The sequence below is a fragment of the Rhipicephalus microplus genome, chromosome 4, assembly GCF_043290135.1.
Source record: "Rhipicephalus microplus isolate Deutch F79 chromosome 4, USDA_Rmic, whole genome shotgun sequence".
NCBI lineage: Eukaryota > Metazoa > Arthropoda > Arachnida > Ixodida > Ixodidae > Rhipicephalus > Rhipicephalus microplus.
In genome coordinates, this window is record NC_134703.1 from 122,735,232 (window position 1) to 122,750,554 (window position 15,323).

The window sequence follows — 15,323 nt, forward strand, 5'->3', positions numbered from 1 at the left end:
TCACGTATGCTCGTTGCCCATTGTCAAGAGCATCGCTTGCTTGGATTCTTAGCGGTCACAGTCTGGTTCGAAGGCATATCGAACCAGATCGGAGTTTCGTCAGTGTTGCCCATGTAGCAATGCTGTCAACGAAGCCCTATGACGAAGGGCTGATACTCGACCAGCTTTTTATCGAAATCTTGGGGCAATTTTCGGCACATGCTTCAGAGCAAATGCCTTCCCCTTCATAAATCGACGCACCTGCGATGGAGCATTGTGCTCTCGTGAGCCCAGAGTCTCGCACTATCTTGATAGCTTTCAAGCCGAAGCACTACCCTGTCACGGGTAGGGCCCTTGCACGCAACTCCCGGACAAATTTTGCAAGTAGTGTTTCCAGTTCGAGGTGCACTGCAATCCGCCCGCGAAATCGTTTTTTTTTAAATTGCTGCAGGGTGTGATGCGTTGCTTTTGGCTCCTCCAGTATCGGATGCTTTACCCCTATGCACCGAATTGCTGTTGTGTCGCCTAGTTGCCGCGCGCTTCAGCATACTCAACTTTTTTATTAATGTCTATCGTAAACTGCCATCGGCTAACACTCATTTCTGACGGAAATAAAAAAAAAAAGAAAACAGCAGACTGACAAAGACAACCAAAGCAAAATGGCGTTGCTAGTATACTGTCGGCCTTGCCTAGCCTAGCCTTGGCTAACGTCGCTGCTGCTAATGCTCACGATGGCAGTGGAAGCTTTTGACTTTAGCTCCCCATTGTTGGGAGACTTCTACATTTTTTTTGCCAATGACCATATATAAGATGAAAGTCGACTTTTCATCGCATTTTTTTTTCCGAAAAATAAATCCACCTATATTTCTATTTTTACAGAAGTTCACTCGACTGAAAGTTTAAACAATATTTACTGTAACATGGAACAGCATTGATCATAGCAGATATCGGATCAAAGGTTGAAACGCAGTTTATTTTTAGATATTTTATGGCATTTTTATTTGGAGTGGTGGCTTCGAAGCACAGGATGAAACAAAGCTGTCCTGAGAGTTTACGTTTCCGTGCACTCCCTCTGGCACGGCTTGCTGCTGCGACACGAAGTCTTGCAGCTTTTCAATATATCTGGCAGCCTCGGTTGGAGATAAAGGATTTGAACCCATCTCAGCATTACCACTTTTTCATCGTGCTTTTCTTTCTTCGGTTCCAAACAAACTATGGTATCAGTTTCCAAATCTGAGAGTTATGCACAGGTGCTGAAGAGCACGAGGCTCGCTTTCGTCATCGAAACGGTTGCTTTCCCTTGGCAGCCCTGCATGCACAAACTGTGTTACACTGCGGCTGATAAATGGGCGATTTTGGGGAAGCGTGAATCTGCTACACCATTGCTGCACAGGGCAAAACTTCATTGAATTGATCTCGATAACGAGCCCAGAGCAGTAGAATAAGTTTGTTAAACTGAAATATTCCCTATTCAAAAGTTCTTCTTCCAAAAAGGTTTTTGCATAAAATTCATAGGAAAACAGCCAGGGATTTTCAGAAAATTTGTTACTCTGAAATATCTGTTAAACAGACGTTTGCACTGTTGTATTTGTCGTAAAATGGAAACAAAACCGCCGCTTCTGAGGAACTAGTTGAACGAGCTGTGAACGACCCTCGGCAAAAAGGCACGAAAGGGGCAACTTGGGGAAGACGCATTTCGGGCCAGCAGCGGCACTCTTAAGAGACAAGCGGTCCAGATAGAGGGAGCGCGTCCTTGTCGTCGCCGTACCTTTACGAGCTACATGACTACCGTGGAAGAAAGGCTTTAGGCCGCAGGGATCGACTGTGTTAGCTACCCGAGTTGCCGGAAAACGTTGCATGTGTGGGGTGCAGAGAAAACTCTTTTTGACTATATTGTAGTGTTGTGCGTTTACACCAGATGGCCTTCTGAGTCATTGGACTCACAATAGATGGCGCCACTGCGCTCGTGCGTATATAAACGATACTCGCTGATTAAACTGGATTTTGTCATGGATCGTACAGTGGTGTAGCGTGGTTACTTTCACATGTCGCCGTGCCGGCTACACGACATTCTGGCGACGAGAATGGCTTCCACGGGTATTTTGCCACCTCCTCCTTTCCTGGCCACCCCCGGCACGCCCGATGTGCCATGGGCCCGATGGTTACGACTGTTCGAAAGGTTTCTGCTGGCGTCCGGAACGAACGAGCTACCCGCACCCCGTCGCCGAGCCCTCCTGCTGCACTGTCTTGGGACGGAAGGACAGCGCATTTTCGACGCGCTTCTACCTAGTACGACGCAAACCAAGGCAGAGACAACGAGTGCTGCACCCGGTGTCACGACCACGCCAGATGCCGCCGCTGGAATCATCGGAACCACTGCACCTACTGGAACGCAAGGCATAACCACGGGAGCCCTACGCCCACCCGACGAGTACGACGTAGCCGTTGAGATGCTTTCGAAGCATTTCGCCGCCCTTTGCAGCGTCCGCCTTCAACGCCATAGATTCCGGGAGCGTCGTCAACTGCAGGGTGAGCCCATCACTGATTTCGCCGTAGCGATTCGGGAGTTAGCAGCTCTTTGCAATTTCGCCACTCAAGCGGACGAAAACCTGTGTGAACAGTTCGTAGCAGGCGTCACGTGCCCGTGGCTACGAGAGCGATTGCTGCTGGAGGGCGATAACCTTACGTTCGATCATGCTGTCGAGGTAGCACGGCTTGGTGAGCAAACCCAGCGTGAATCCGAAGCCTTCGCCAATCCTGTGCAGCGCATTCAGCAGCAGTTGCGAGACAGCTCAGCCAGGCACGATCGACGAGATAACGGCGATAATGGCACACGCCTCTCGGGCCGTCGCCACTTCAGCTGCTCACGCGCGTACAGCACACCTTCACCTGATATGAATGCCGCCGCCGCTGCTGTCTCCGGGCCTAGAAATGTAAATGCCTGCAGAAACTGCGGCGCAGCACGGTGTTCGCCTACGGAATGTCCCGCGCGCGGTCGCACATGTTTTGCCTGCGGACGCCGCGGCCATTTTAAGAGCATGTCGCAGCTACCGTCGCGGCCGAGAAGGGTATTCTGCAGAGGTCCAGGAAATCGTTCCGGAAGAGGATGCTACCAGTGTCATTAGCATCTTGGCGGTCCGTACTGATAAGAGCACAGGCGTCTACGTGGATGTCAATGTCGCGTCAGTTACCGCGACGACACGGGCGCATACCATGAACTTTTTGGTGGACACAGGCCCGGCCGTGTCTATTATGGGTGAGCACCAATTCCAAGGCTTGTTCGCAAACGCAGTACAACTGACAAGTTCCCATCTTACATTGCTGGATTTTTCGCGCAGGAAGATTCCCGTTCTCGGGTCATTTCACGCCATAGTCGCATACAAGGGGAAAGAAGCCATTGTAACTTTTCATGTTACGCCATGTGGTACATCTCTCCTTGGCCTGGATGCTGTTCAAGCCCTTGGCCTTCGCATCATGGGAGAGGAATTGCGCTGCCTGCAAATGTCCACGTAGGAATGCTGAGAGCTTCCAGCAATGAGTTCAGGCCTTCCCCAAAGCCCCAGGCATGAAAAACCCCTTGGCCCTCCCAAGTTTGGAATTCCGCCAACACTGTGGACCAAGTTTGGCCACTTGTTTTTGCCTGGCCTGGGACTTGTAAGAGGTGTGCAACACAAAGTTAAGTTAGGTCTCAGCTTCTGTGCCAGTCGCACAGAATCTGAGACCCCTACCATTTTCAGTCCGCCAGCCGGTCTTTGACGAGATTGAGAAGCTACTTGCTGCTGATGTCATTGAGAGAGTCAATGCTCTGAGTGGGTATCTCCTATTGTAGCAGCCCGCAAAGCAGATGGTAGCATTCGACTGTGTGTCAATCTCCGGGAACCCAACAAAGCTATAGTCGCAGACAACTTCCCTTTGCCTCATATGGAGGAGCTGCTTTATGCCCTCAATGGAGCCCACTGCTTTTCCAAGGTGGACCTGGCATCAGCCTACTACCAGGTTGTGCTGCACCCAGACAGCAGGGACATAACTTCATTTATAACTCACGATGGCCTCTTTAGATTCAAGAGGGTCTGCTTCGGGTTGGCATCGGCACCAGCTGCGTTTCAGCAGATCATGACGAAAATTCTTGGAGGTTGCAAAGGGGTCTTATGCTACTTGGATGACATAATCATTTTTGGCAAGGCGGAGAGCGAACACAGGCAAAACCTAGAGCTAGTGCTGGAACGAAGAGCAAAAGCAGGGCTCAAGCTCAACGAAAAATGCGTCTTCAACACGTCGGAGCTGTCGTTCTTAGGACATCGCGTCAGCGCAGAGGGTATAGCACCGCTCCAGACCAAGATTGATGCAATCATCAATGCTCCTGCGCCTAGAGATGCAGCCACGCTACGCTCCTTTTTGGGGCTAGTTGAATACTATTCCAAATTCGTGCCGCGACTAGCAGAGCAAGTAGAGCCAATGCGTCGTCTACTTTGCAAAGACGTGCACTTCGACTGGGATGAGGCTGCGAAAGAGAGCTTCGCGGGAGTAAAAGACTTCTAGCATCCCACAAGGTCCTCCGAATGTTTACCTGACGCTACCTGTCATTGTCGTAACAGATGCCTCTGCGTACGGTCTCGGTGCCGTACTGCAGCAAGTGGAGGGGTCCCATGTGCATACTGTCGCATTTGCATCGCGGACATTAACAGAGACAGAACGAAAATACTCGGCCGGAGAGCGCGAGGCCCTTGCCTGTCTGTGGGCCTGCGAGAAGTGGCACGTTTACCTCTGGGGCAGAAAATTTACTCTACTGACGAATTACCACGCTTTGGTGGCACTGCCCTCATCCCGTAGCACAGGACAGCGGCCACTTCGTATCGCAAGGTGGACCGCACGACTGCTGCGCTACAACTTCAAAATACAGTACCGCAGCGGAGCCCACAACCAGGTAGCAGATGCCTTGTCCAGACTGCCCGTGCCAGACACAGAAGGGGGCTTCCATGTTGATGAAGAGGTTGTGTCCTTGGTTACATCGTCTGTACATCGGGAGAATCTTCAGGTTGCTACCGCGGAGGATGACATACTACGGCAGGTAAGGCAATTTATCCAGTCATCATGGCCAACAAGGAAAAGACTTGCCGCAGAACTGACTCCGTACTACAAAATACGAGACGAGCTCTCGGTAGTAGATGGGTTGCTTCTGCGCACAGAACGCGTTGTAGTGCCTGCCAAGCTAAGGGATACATTCATCCAGTTAGCTCATGAGTCACACCCGGGAATTGTGAAGACTAAGCAGCGCATCAGGGAGAAGTACTGGTGGCCTTGCCTTGACAAGCATGTGGAGGCCGCTGTCCGGAGTTGCAGCGCCTGTCAAGCCTCGGACAAGAGTGTCAAGAACTGGCAAGCCCCACTACGGCCTGTCCCGCTTCCTGACAGGCCTTGGGACAAAATATCAATAGACATCGTGGGCCCCTTTGAACGTGCACTGGCCGACTGTCGATTTGTCATCGTGGTAGTGGACTACTTCTCCAGGTGGCCAGAGATTGCGTTCTGCAGTGACATCACTTCTCGCACGGTGATCAACTTTCTGCTTGCTGTCTTTGCGCGAGAGGGTTACCCGACTGAACTAGTCTCAGATCACGCCCGACAGTTTACGTCAAGTGAATTCGAGTGCTTCCTTGCAGACAGGGACATCAAGCATTTCTTCTCGGCAGTTTACCACCCTCAAGCCAATGGCTTAGTGGAAAGATTCAACAGGGTCAGCATTGCCTTTTCATACGCCAAGCCCACCACGGCCTCCATCAACGGGGAACACGACCGCAGGACTGGGTGCTGATCGTGCCGACGAACCAGAGCGCAGCCGGTGCCCCTCCATCGCTCTACACGGGAGCGAAGACCACCAGAGAGACTCGGAGACTATGTGCAGTGACTTGTTTACAGTGCAGACTTACTATAGTTTTCTGTCACGGGTAGTGACTGTTTCTTTTCTATGCACATAATCTGTGTTCTATTATCAAGGGAGGGGGTAGATGTAGTGTTGTGCGTTTACACCAGATGGCCTTCTGAGTCATTGGACTCACAATAGATGGCGCCACTGCGCTCGTGTGTATATAAACGATACTCGCTGATTAAACTGGATTTTGTCATGGATCGTACAGTGGTGTAGCGTGGTAACTTTCACGTGTCGCCGTGCTGGCTACACGACATATATGTATACTTGTGTTTCTCTGCATGTTTTTTTCTTTACTTTCCCTTTTTCTCTCTACGAGAGTGGTGTACATACTGTAATATAAACCAGTCTTCGTGATGCGTTCGTACTGAAAAGACGTCTTTAAAAGACGCCCTTTAAAGAAAGCTTTTTGTCTCTTTGCTCTGCTCAGATTTGGGTGGACGTTAAATAACCCCAAGTGGTCGAAATTTTCAGAGCCCTCCACTACGGCGTCTCTCATAATCATATGTTGGTTTCGGGACGTTAAACCCCACTGGGACGTTATACCCCACATATCAATCAATCTGTCAGAAGGCGACGGAATGCTGTGCGTTTTTTTTTTATATGAAACTAAGCCGAAGAAAGGTGAAGAATTTCCAGTGGTGACGACTTAACAGATGACACTCGTGCCATTTGGTGTCACATCAAGTCCTTTCGTATTGGTCGCAACTTTACAACACCATATTGAAAGACCCACGGAGCAGTATGGTGAGACTGCATCTTGCGCAACCACCTCTGTGCTGACGACTTTGTCATTGGTGTCGACAGCCTTGAGCAGGCTAAAGAGTTACGCCAGCAATCAAGCGACATATTGTCACAAGCCGGAATGCGACTCCACACAAGGATGTCTAACAACCACGCTTTAGTCAACTTCATAGAAGATGTAACCTTGGCAAAACGGAAAGCGACGGATGGACTTCCTACAGCCGCTAAGGTGTTAGGAGTGGGTTGGAATGCTCATACAGATAACTTAGAGTACAATCTCACCTCACTTCTAGAAATCTTCACCACAAGAGCTGACAGCAAGAGATTCCTGTTGCAAATCTCAGCCAGAATTTTCGACCCCTTTGAGTTCATTGCTCCCACAACGCTCTACGTAAAGATGATGTTTCACAGATTGTGGGAGTTGGGCGCTGGTTGGGACGATCCCTTGCCAGAAATAATGCAGGCAGAGTGGAAAAGCTGGTGTGGAGATCTTCGCTGCATCAAGGCACTTTCCATTCCGAGGATCGCAAGGAATTTCCCAGATGAAGAGACAGAGAAAGTGTTGCACATTTTCTGCGATGCCAGCCCAAAGGCATACGGTGCTGTCGCATACGTTGCAAGCAAGTCTCCCCAGAGAACAATCACTATAAGCCTATTTATGGCCAAATCGGGAGTAGCTCCTTTGAAGTGCCTCTCGTTACCCCAACTAGAGCTGATGAGGGAACTCATAGGCGCTCGACTGTGCCACTACGTCGCCAAGACCTTGGACCTCCAGAATGCTGCTACTATACTTTGGACTGATTCCACAGTAGCCATGCACTGGATTAAAGAAAACGCTGCATGGTGGAAGCCCTTTGTCGCAAACCGAGTATCATAGCTGCAAGCGCTTACTGATCTCAAGGGTTGGAGACACTGCCCCGGAGCGGACAACCCCGCTGACTTAATCACTGGCGGTATTCTCCCATCAGCCTTCTTGGAAAGCTAATTGTGGTGGACAAGACCCCATTGGCTTCACAAGGATGAGGCGCATTGGCCTACGACCCATGAGCCTAGCTTAGGGGCAGAAGAATGCCACTTGGAAGAGCGAAAAGTGGCGGTGATGCCAATAGCACATAAGTGTGTGGGTCCGCCGCTTTGTCAACAACTGCCGCAGCGGGGACGAAAGAAAAGGTGGACTCCTACGAGCTGAAGAGGTGATCGATGCTTAGAAATACTGGTTGGCTGCAACTCAAGAAAAAAGGCATTCAGTGACAACATTTCCAACCTGAAAGCTCAAAGACCGCTGCACAAAGGCTCTCCTGGGGAGAGCGTTAGTTTTCACGTATCGATTGTAAAGCTCCAATCTGCCTTTTCTTTTTCCTGTGCTGCCTTCTGCTGTTTCCTAAAACGTAAGCCTCAAAAATCAGTAGGCATTTTGCAACTTTCCTGCTAGAGCATGCACCGTGGCATCGGTTAAAAAGGCAGATTAAACTAAGCGTGCACTGCTGATGAAGAGGTGGAACTCGCAACTACTTTCGGCTGCTGTGTGTAGTGACACCGCAACTGCGATCTTTAGCGACTCACAAACTTCAATTCATGCATACAACTGAAAGATGTCTTCCAATGATTTTTAGGACTTGCTCTATCGGCCATTGTTTGTTTGAACTCAATACCAGTCTAACGTCGTCCCTTCGCAGCTTCTGCGCATTTTCTCTAAAAAAGTTTATTCCTTTAGTTTATGGCAATTTTAAACATCATCCTTTTCGAACTCAATATAACAGATTGTGAAGTGATACCACGGTCTTTTATTCAAGTGCTTCACCACCTTTTGAAAGTAAAAAAAATGATGATAGCAAGATTTCACTTTTAGCATATCATCATGATCATCTCAGCCTGACTATGTCCACTGCAGGACAAAGGCCTCTGCCATGTTCCGCCAGTTAACCCGGTCCTGTGCTTGCTGCTGCCAAATTATACCCGCAAACTTCTTAATCTCGTCTGCCCACCTAACCTTCCGTCTCCCCCTAACCCCGCTTGCCTTCTCTGGGAATACAGTTCGTTACCCTTAATATTAGACCAGCGGTTACCCTGTCTACGTGCTACACGCCCGGCCCATGTCCATTTCTTCTTGATTTCAACTATGATATCCTTAACCCCCGTTTGTTCCCTAATCCACTCTGCTCTCTTCTTGTTTCTTAAAGTTGCACCTACCATTTTTCTTTCCATTGCTCGCTGCGTCGTCCTTAACTTAAGCTGAACCCTCTTTGTAAGTCTCCAGGTTTCTGCTTCATAGCTAAGTACCGGCAAGATACAGCTGTTATATACCTTCCTCTTGAGGGATAGTGGCAATCTACCTGTCATAATTTGAGAGTGCTTGCCAAATGTGCTCCACCCCATTCTTAATCTTCTAGTTACTTCAATCTCGTGGTTTGGCTCCGCGCTTACTACCTTCCCTAGGTAGACATAGTCTTTTACAACTTGAAGTGCACTATTACCTATCTCGAAGCGCTGCTCTTTTCAGAGGTTGTTGTACATTACTTTTGTTTTCTGCAGATTAATTTTTAAGACCCACCTTTCTGCTCACCTTGTCTAACTCCATAATCATGAGTTGCAATTCGTACCCTGAGTTACTCAGCAATGCAATGTCATCGGCGAAACGCAGGTTACTAAAGTACTCTCCATCAACTCTTATTCCTAACTCTTCCCATTCTAGGCTTCTGAAAACCTCCTGTAAGCACGCAGTAAATAGCATTGGGGAGATTGTATTCACCTGCCTTACGCCCTTCTTGATTGGTATTCTGCTGCTTTCTTTATGAAGCACTATGGTAGCAGTTGATCCCCTGTAGATTTCTTCCAGGATGTTTATATATACTTCATCGACGCCCTGATTTCGCAGTGTCTGCATGACGGCTGATATTTCTACTGAATCAAACGCCTTTTCGCAATCTACGAAGGCTATGTATAGTGGTTGGTTATATTCTGAGCGTTTCTCTATTACCTGATTGATAGTATGAATGTGGTCGATTGTTGAGTAGCCTGTTCAAAATCCTGCTTGTTCCTTTGGTTGATTGAATTCTAATGTTTTCTTTACTCTGTTAGCAGTTACCTTTTGTATACTACAGTTTGTATACTACAGAAAGCAAGCTGATTGGCCTGTAATCCTTCAAGTCTTTGTCATCTCCTTTCTTATGTATTAAGATGATGTTAGCATTCTTCCAAGACTCTGGTACTCTTGCAGTCGGTAGACGCCTCGTAAACAGGGTGGCTAGTTTTTTTGTTTTTTTTTTTATATATATATTGCCGCAACAGGTTGGCCACATTCAAGTAGCCCGCCGCAATCATCGTGGCAAGAGCACCAGCAAGACCCGGCTGGCATGCGCCACGCGTTCGTGCGCTTGGCCTACGAGGAAAAGGAAGATAGTTGAATCTGTGCCACTCAGTCATTAGCCTCGTGGGCACAAGTTCGCCCTATTAAAGAGGCTTGTTTTTTAGCCTGTCTGCCTCAGCATCGCTACAATATAGTGTGTTCTAAATGTAATATTTGTTAATAGCTCTAGGAAGGTGTTATCGGATGGGATAGCTTTGCAATGCTCATTGACTGTGGCATCTACTGGACACCTGGCTGGAACTTATGGAGAAAAAAGAGTTTTAAATGGGTCCAGCAATTAGTTGCACCTGTTGCAGTTCTATGGCTGAAAAGTCTTGAGAGCTGGATGAAGAAGTGGCCCTTAGACCAGCAATCTGCTGTGAGAACTCTTACCCCCTTGCTGTATGAAGTTCAATGATATTCACCTCATACATCCATATACAAGTCCGATATTGCTGCCTGTGGATCAGGATCCTGTTGTTATCATGAAAATGTTTTTCAGCACCTGCTCCTGCTGTTAACTCTTTCGTTACCACGCCTATTCAAATCGATCACAGGAGGTCGACGCTTTTGGATCATTGATTTTGGCACGTTGAGTTTGTTTCTCGTGCACCCAGCACTTTCTAGTAGTTAGTTCAGGCACTAAACATTCAGGATCAATTTGAATTTGCCTGTTTCGGCAACATAGTGATTTTTGACAGACCTTTGTGCGAACCAATGCACGTGTATTGTTAGAAAAGTGCACTAGGCTGGCGAACTTGACAAAAGTGTGTGCCCCTCGTGTTATTGGTACACTAACATCGAAGTCCTGTAAGGAAAAGAAAAAGAAACCTTTGCAAGCCGAATATCAAATTAAAGTGTCAGCTTCACAATTTGACAATTTTAAGCAGTAATTATTGCCATAATAATATCCCAGATATTCAATAGAGAGCTGTTCCTAGGAGTCGGGGAAAATTTGTTCCACAAAAAATATTTGAGAAGGTCCGCCGCGTGTTTTAAGTGTCAAAGTGGCCCTCTATCACAGATACCAGCAACTTTAGTTTTGCCTGCATTGTTATATCAAACATAGGGTTGCGTCTAGTGGCACTAGTCGCTCCTACGACGCTGTCGTCACGCGCGCATGGCTCCACACCAGCGCTGCAAAACTCGTGCTCTCTTTAAAACTCTCTTCTTACCCCACCAGAATTGAGTGAGGACGAGCTTAAGGTTTTAAGATGATAGCACCTCAGCTTCAAGTTTTACGGCAATGATGTTTTGCGTCAGCCTGAGACATCTGCAGCCGTTCATGGGTTTCTGTTGTATACATCCTCAAGTTGTCTCCTACGTCACAACTGCATATAGCTTCTGACCTTTGTGCGCAATCTTATAGCTACTCTTGTTACGTGGGTCGTCCACACTTCGCTAGAGCGCGGTGGGCTGGTGCTGGCTGCAGAGCTTCTCCTAACTACAAGAAGGCTCCCGGAGCACATCTTGGCCCTGACTACAGAGCAGTGCAAATCCTTTTAGAACTGCACGCAATATTTTTTTTTATATGATATGTGCAAAAACGAAAAAAAAAATGTTTTGATGCATATATGGGAACGCCAACCTATGCGGAATGAGGTAGTTCATGGAAAGAGCTGACGCTAGATTAAGTAGAGAAGTTCATTGGACACTTGGTTTACAGAGAAATTTTTCGCATCACGGGTATCCATCTATATTGGAACACCTGGAGAGTCTTATCGCAACAAATTTACTGAGAAAAGTGTACCTGCACACTTGTGTCTCATCAAAAGAATATACAAAATTCAGAATATACAAAATGCATATTCTGAATTTTCTTTGGTTTGAATATTTTTGCATATATAGTGTGTTTGTTGTACTGTTTACCATCTAACAACCAAAAGTTCCACAGTTTTACATTTTTATTCATTCTAAAATATTTTTGTTCCTCTACAACATCTATTTTTTTGGAAAGAGCATTTCATTATGCAAAGTTTAGTATGCTGTGATGCGCGTTGGAGCACTTTTGAAACTGGCAAGAGTGATCTTCCCGAAACATATGAAAAACAACTTTTTTCACCCGGTAACAAAATAGTTATGGAACTGTATGAGCGATAGCACTCGGCTTGACTGCGTTTTGCCTCGTTTTACTCTAGGCCTCAAGACAGGCTGCAAAGAAGAACAAGCTGGAATCGGATGCCGAGATCAAGAAGTTGCAACAGGAACGCGTGAAACTCATGGAGGAGAACAAGCTTCTCAAGACTAGCAGGTTTGTCATTACACTTGATTGTGAAAGTTTCCTTTGCCTCGTACCGAGCTCTCTCATCAGGTGGCGCACAAGCAGGTTACAATCAAGCCTCATTTCACGCCCCTGTTTGTGTAACGCCTTGCAAGCGATCCGAAGCGGCACCTAACCCCACGGCGAAAAAAAAAGGGGGGGGGGGGGGGTAGCGAGATGAGTGTAGCGGTTAGAAAATTTCTTGGTTTTAGTTTCAACCTGCTTAGTTTCAACCCGCGTAGAGAATGCTGCTTAAGTGACCTTCACCGCAGTACACCGGTGCCCTGTGGAAAAGTGTATTGAAATTTAGAAAGGCTTGTTAGCGCTAGTCACGGAACTCTGCACATTTCATTCAGTTATTCGTGCGTTTGTACGCCACATAATTCTGAGTACCAGTATAATCACCGACGTCTGGATAAGTTACTGGCAATAATTTAGAGCTGAGTATGACATTTCTGCTTGCCTAAAAAGAAAACTAAATTGTTGGCCAGTTTTTTCTTGCCACCCCTACTCCTCAGTTTTACAAATCTCTCGAAATTTAAGGTTACAAGCTTGACAGATCCATATATAAATTCAGAGTCTGTCAAATGATTTCATAGGGGCGGCAAGCTAATATATACTTTATTGTTTGTTCAGTGGGGTGGTTCGAAATGCTACTTCGATACAAATAACAGTGCTCATATTCACACTGCACAATTTAGCTGAATATTTTATACTTATTTTTTTTTCTAAATGTAAGCATTCTTTTTATGCTGCTCCAAATTTGGTACTTCATGATAATGAAATGCTATTCATGAAAATGCTATTCTCTTTTCCCGTAACCTTATCCAAATTTGGATTTTAGTGCTCCAAAAGTAACATTTTGCTGTTCCAAAAATTGCTCCACATTCGATTTCAGCTGTTGTGCCATTGTATATGTCACATTATAAAGACATGATTACCTAACTATCCTGCACAATATTCTATAAAAGTGAAACAGAGCCTGCCCAAATGCCTTTTTTGTTCAAAGGATGTAGAAACAACTTTGAAAAGTAGCAGGATGGGACTTTCAGTAGAATGCATGTGATACCTGTTGAATATGTTAATTTTAAGGTTTACTACTCTTGGAGCATATAACCCAGTATAGCAATCTTTTGAACTTACCAAATGATGAAACGATGTGGGAATATTATGTTCATTTAACCTTAAAGTGGCACTTCGTGGGAGTGCAAATTTGCCCTAGATAGGTGTTTTCACGGCCTGACAACCGCTCACTGCAGAAAAATCTCCTTTACAAAAGTTACATGTGGACATTTAGATTAATGCTTTCACGGCTTGGCACCCCTTTACAGCAGTGAAACCACCTTAAAGGCGGTTACACGCGGACTTATACACCTATTCATTCGTTCCGAATACTTCTAAATTTTCATTTATTGAAGTTTGAATCGAAGTGAATTCGAATATTATAATATTTGCTCAAGTATTCGCACAAGCGTAAAAATTTCAGTTGGATAAAATGCAGCTTAGAGTACAGCGCTGAAGCCACTGATTTTCAGTGCACAAATGGAAGTAAATGGTGTGTGAGCAAATGGTTAATTACTTGTTCCTAGGAACGAGGACAACATAAAAGAGACTCTGGAGAAGGCCATCACGGAGTTTACAAAAATGAAGTAAGTTGCTGCTGCACTTTTCTTTCTTTCAAATTAATTTCCTTTGAAGGCTAGTGAAAGTGGTTTCTTGTTCTGTTGCCCTGTACTGTTGCTGACCGTCAATGACTTTTCTAGGTCTAAATGCGACGAACTGGAAGAAACTTGCCTGGCGCTCGAAGAGGCGTCTGACAGTGCTTTGGAAAGAGCAAAGCGTGCGGAGGTATGTTCATGCAGTAACTGCTGAAGGTCCATGCAATTCTTCTTGAGTCTTCATAAATTCCATTCAAAATAGATAGGAGAGAATAATTTTTGTTTTCCATCGACATCTGTTTTCCCATTTAGTTGTACGGCAGCTTCTATTGAAGTTTCTCATTGCCATCAACAGGAAACTACTAAAATTATTTTCTTACTTAAAATGGTAATGATAAACTTGCCTCATAAAAAGAACTGTTGATTTGCTTTCTAGTTAAGGTATAAAGCTGATGTTTTAATTGGACTACCACATTGTGTAAAAAATATCTCAATATTGACAAAAGTGGCGATTCTGTGAAATTGGTTTTTTTTGTAGTGTTTAGCTACTTGAGAGGTCTAAAAATATTTTTTCTGCAATGTACACCTTCTGTGGAGTAAGTATTTATTGCTCAGATATTCGTGCAAAGTGCAGTAATGCAATGAAAAAATTCAAACATAACAGATTTTCTCTAAACTCTTCAAGGCGTATGTGGCAGAAAAATTGCGTGAGTATTACTGAGCTTAAAGCATCTTGCACAAGCACTTTTACTTTATTATCAAAATTTTTTTCGCAAACAACTCCCAGACGACAATCTGGGAAGTTCATAAGGCACCCATGCAGCCAAACATTTTTTTCTCCCTGAAACATTCTAGCAATTTACCATTTTCAATGCAGCAAACCACCACAATTTTTTTAGAATACATTTGAGGTGGTCGCCAAAACGGTTTGGACGTTTGGCATGGAATGAGCTCGAAGCACCTCGCCGACCAGGAAAATCCGACGCACGTGTGAGGTGGAGACTGCTCGCCCGTGTGTGACTGTGACAGCGCGTCCCTATGCACCAATTATGACCCGACCGCTGGCTGTGCTGATGGCACATGCTTCATTGATGATGCGATCAGCGCTTGCTGCACGCACACGTGTAGTGTCGACATCTCTGTGTGCGGTGTTGATGAGTCTGGGTGCGGTGCTGTCAAGTCCACATACCAAGTTTTAGATATGTGTGTCGTGTAGACGCATCCACAAGCAGTGATCACCGTGCTTTCGCGAGCAACAGCAACGTGGCATCGGCAGCCGTAGGTGTTCGTGTGTTGAGTATTCAGCAGTGGATTTTCACTCCTACTCTCACCAATGAAAAAAATTACGCGAAGAGAAGAAACACGAGGAAACACTTAAAATGCATTGTCTGCTACCCCGGCCACAAAAAA

At 46.1% G+C, this 15,323-nt stretch overlaps 1 protein-coding gene across 8 annotated transcripts in view; it reads left to right on the forward strand.

Moving 5' to 3' along the window:
• The window catches only part of LOC119172328 (uncharacterized), a 182,162-nt gene that overhangs the window by 118,238 nt on the left and 48,601 nt on the right, over positions 1–15,323 (forward strand). For all 8 annotated transcript variants that reach the window (XM_075893600.1, XM_075893598.1, XM_075893604.1 and 5 more), the window contains 3 exons: positions 12,134–12,246; positions 13,845–13,904; positions 14,019–14,103. In XM_075893600.1, the coding sequence (XP_075749715.1) occupies positions 12,134–12,246; positions 13,845–13,904; positions 14,019–14,103 (258 nt within the window). The remainder of the gene's footprint in view (positions 1–12,133; positions 12,247–13,844; positions 13,905–14,018; positions 14,104–15,323) is intronic.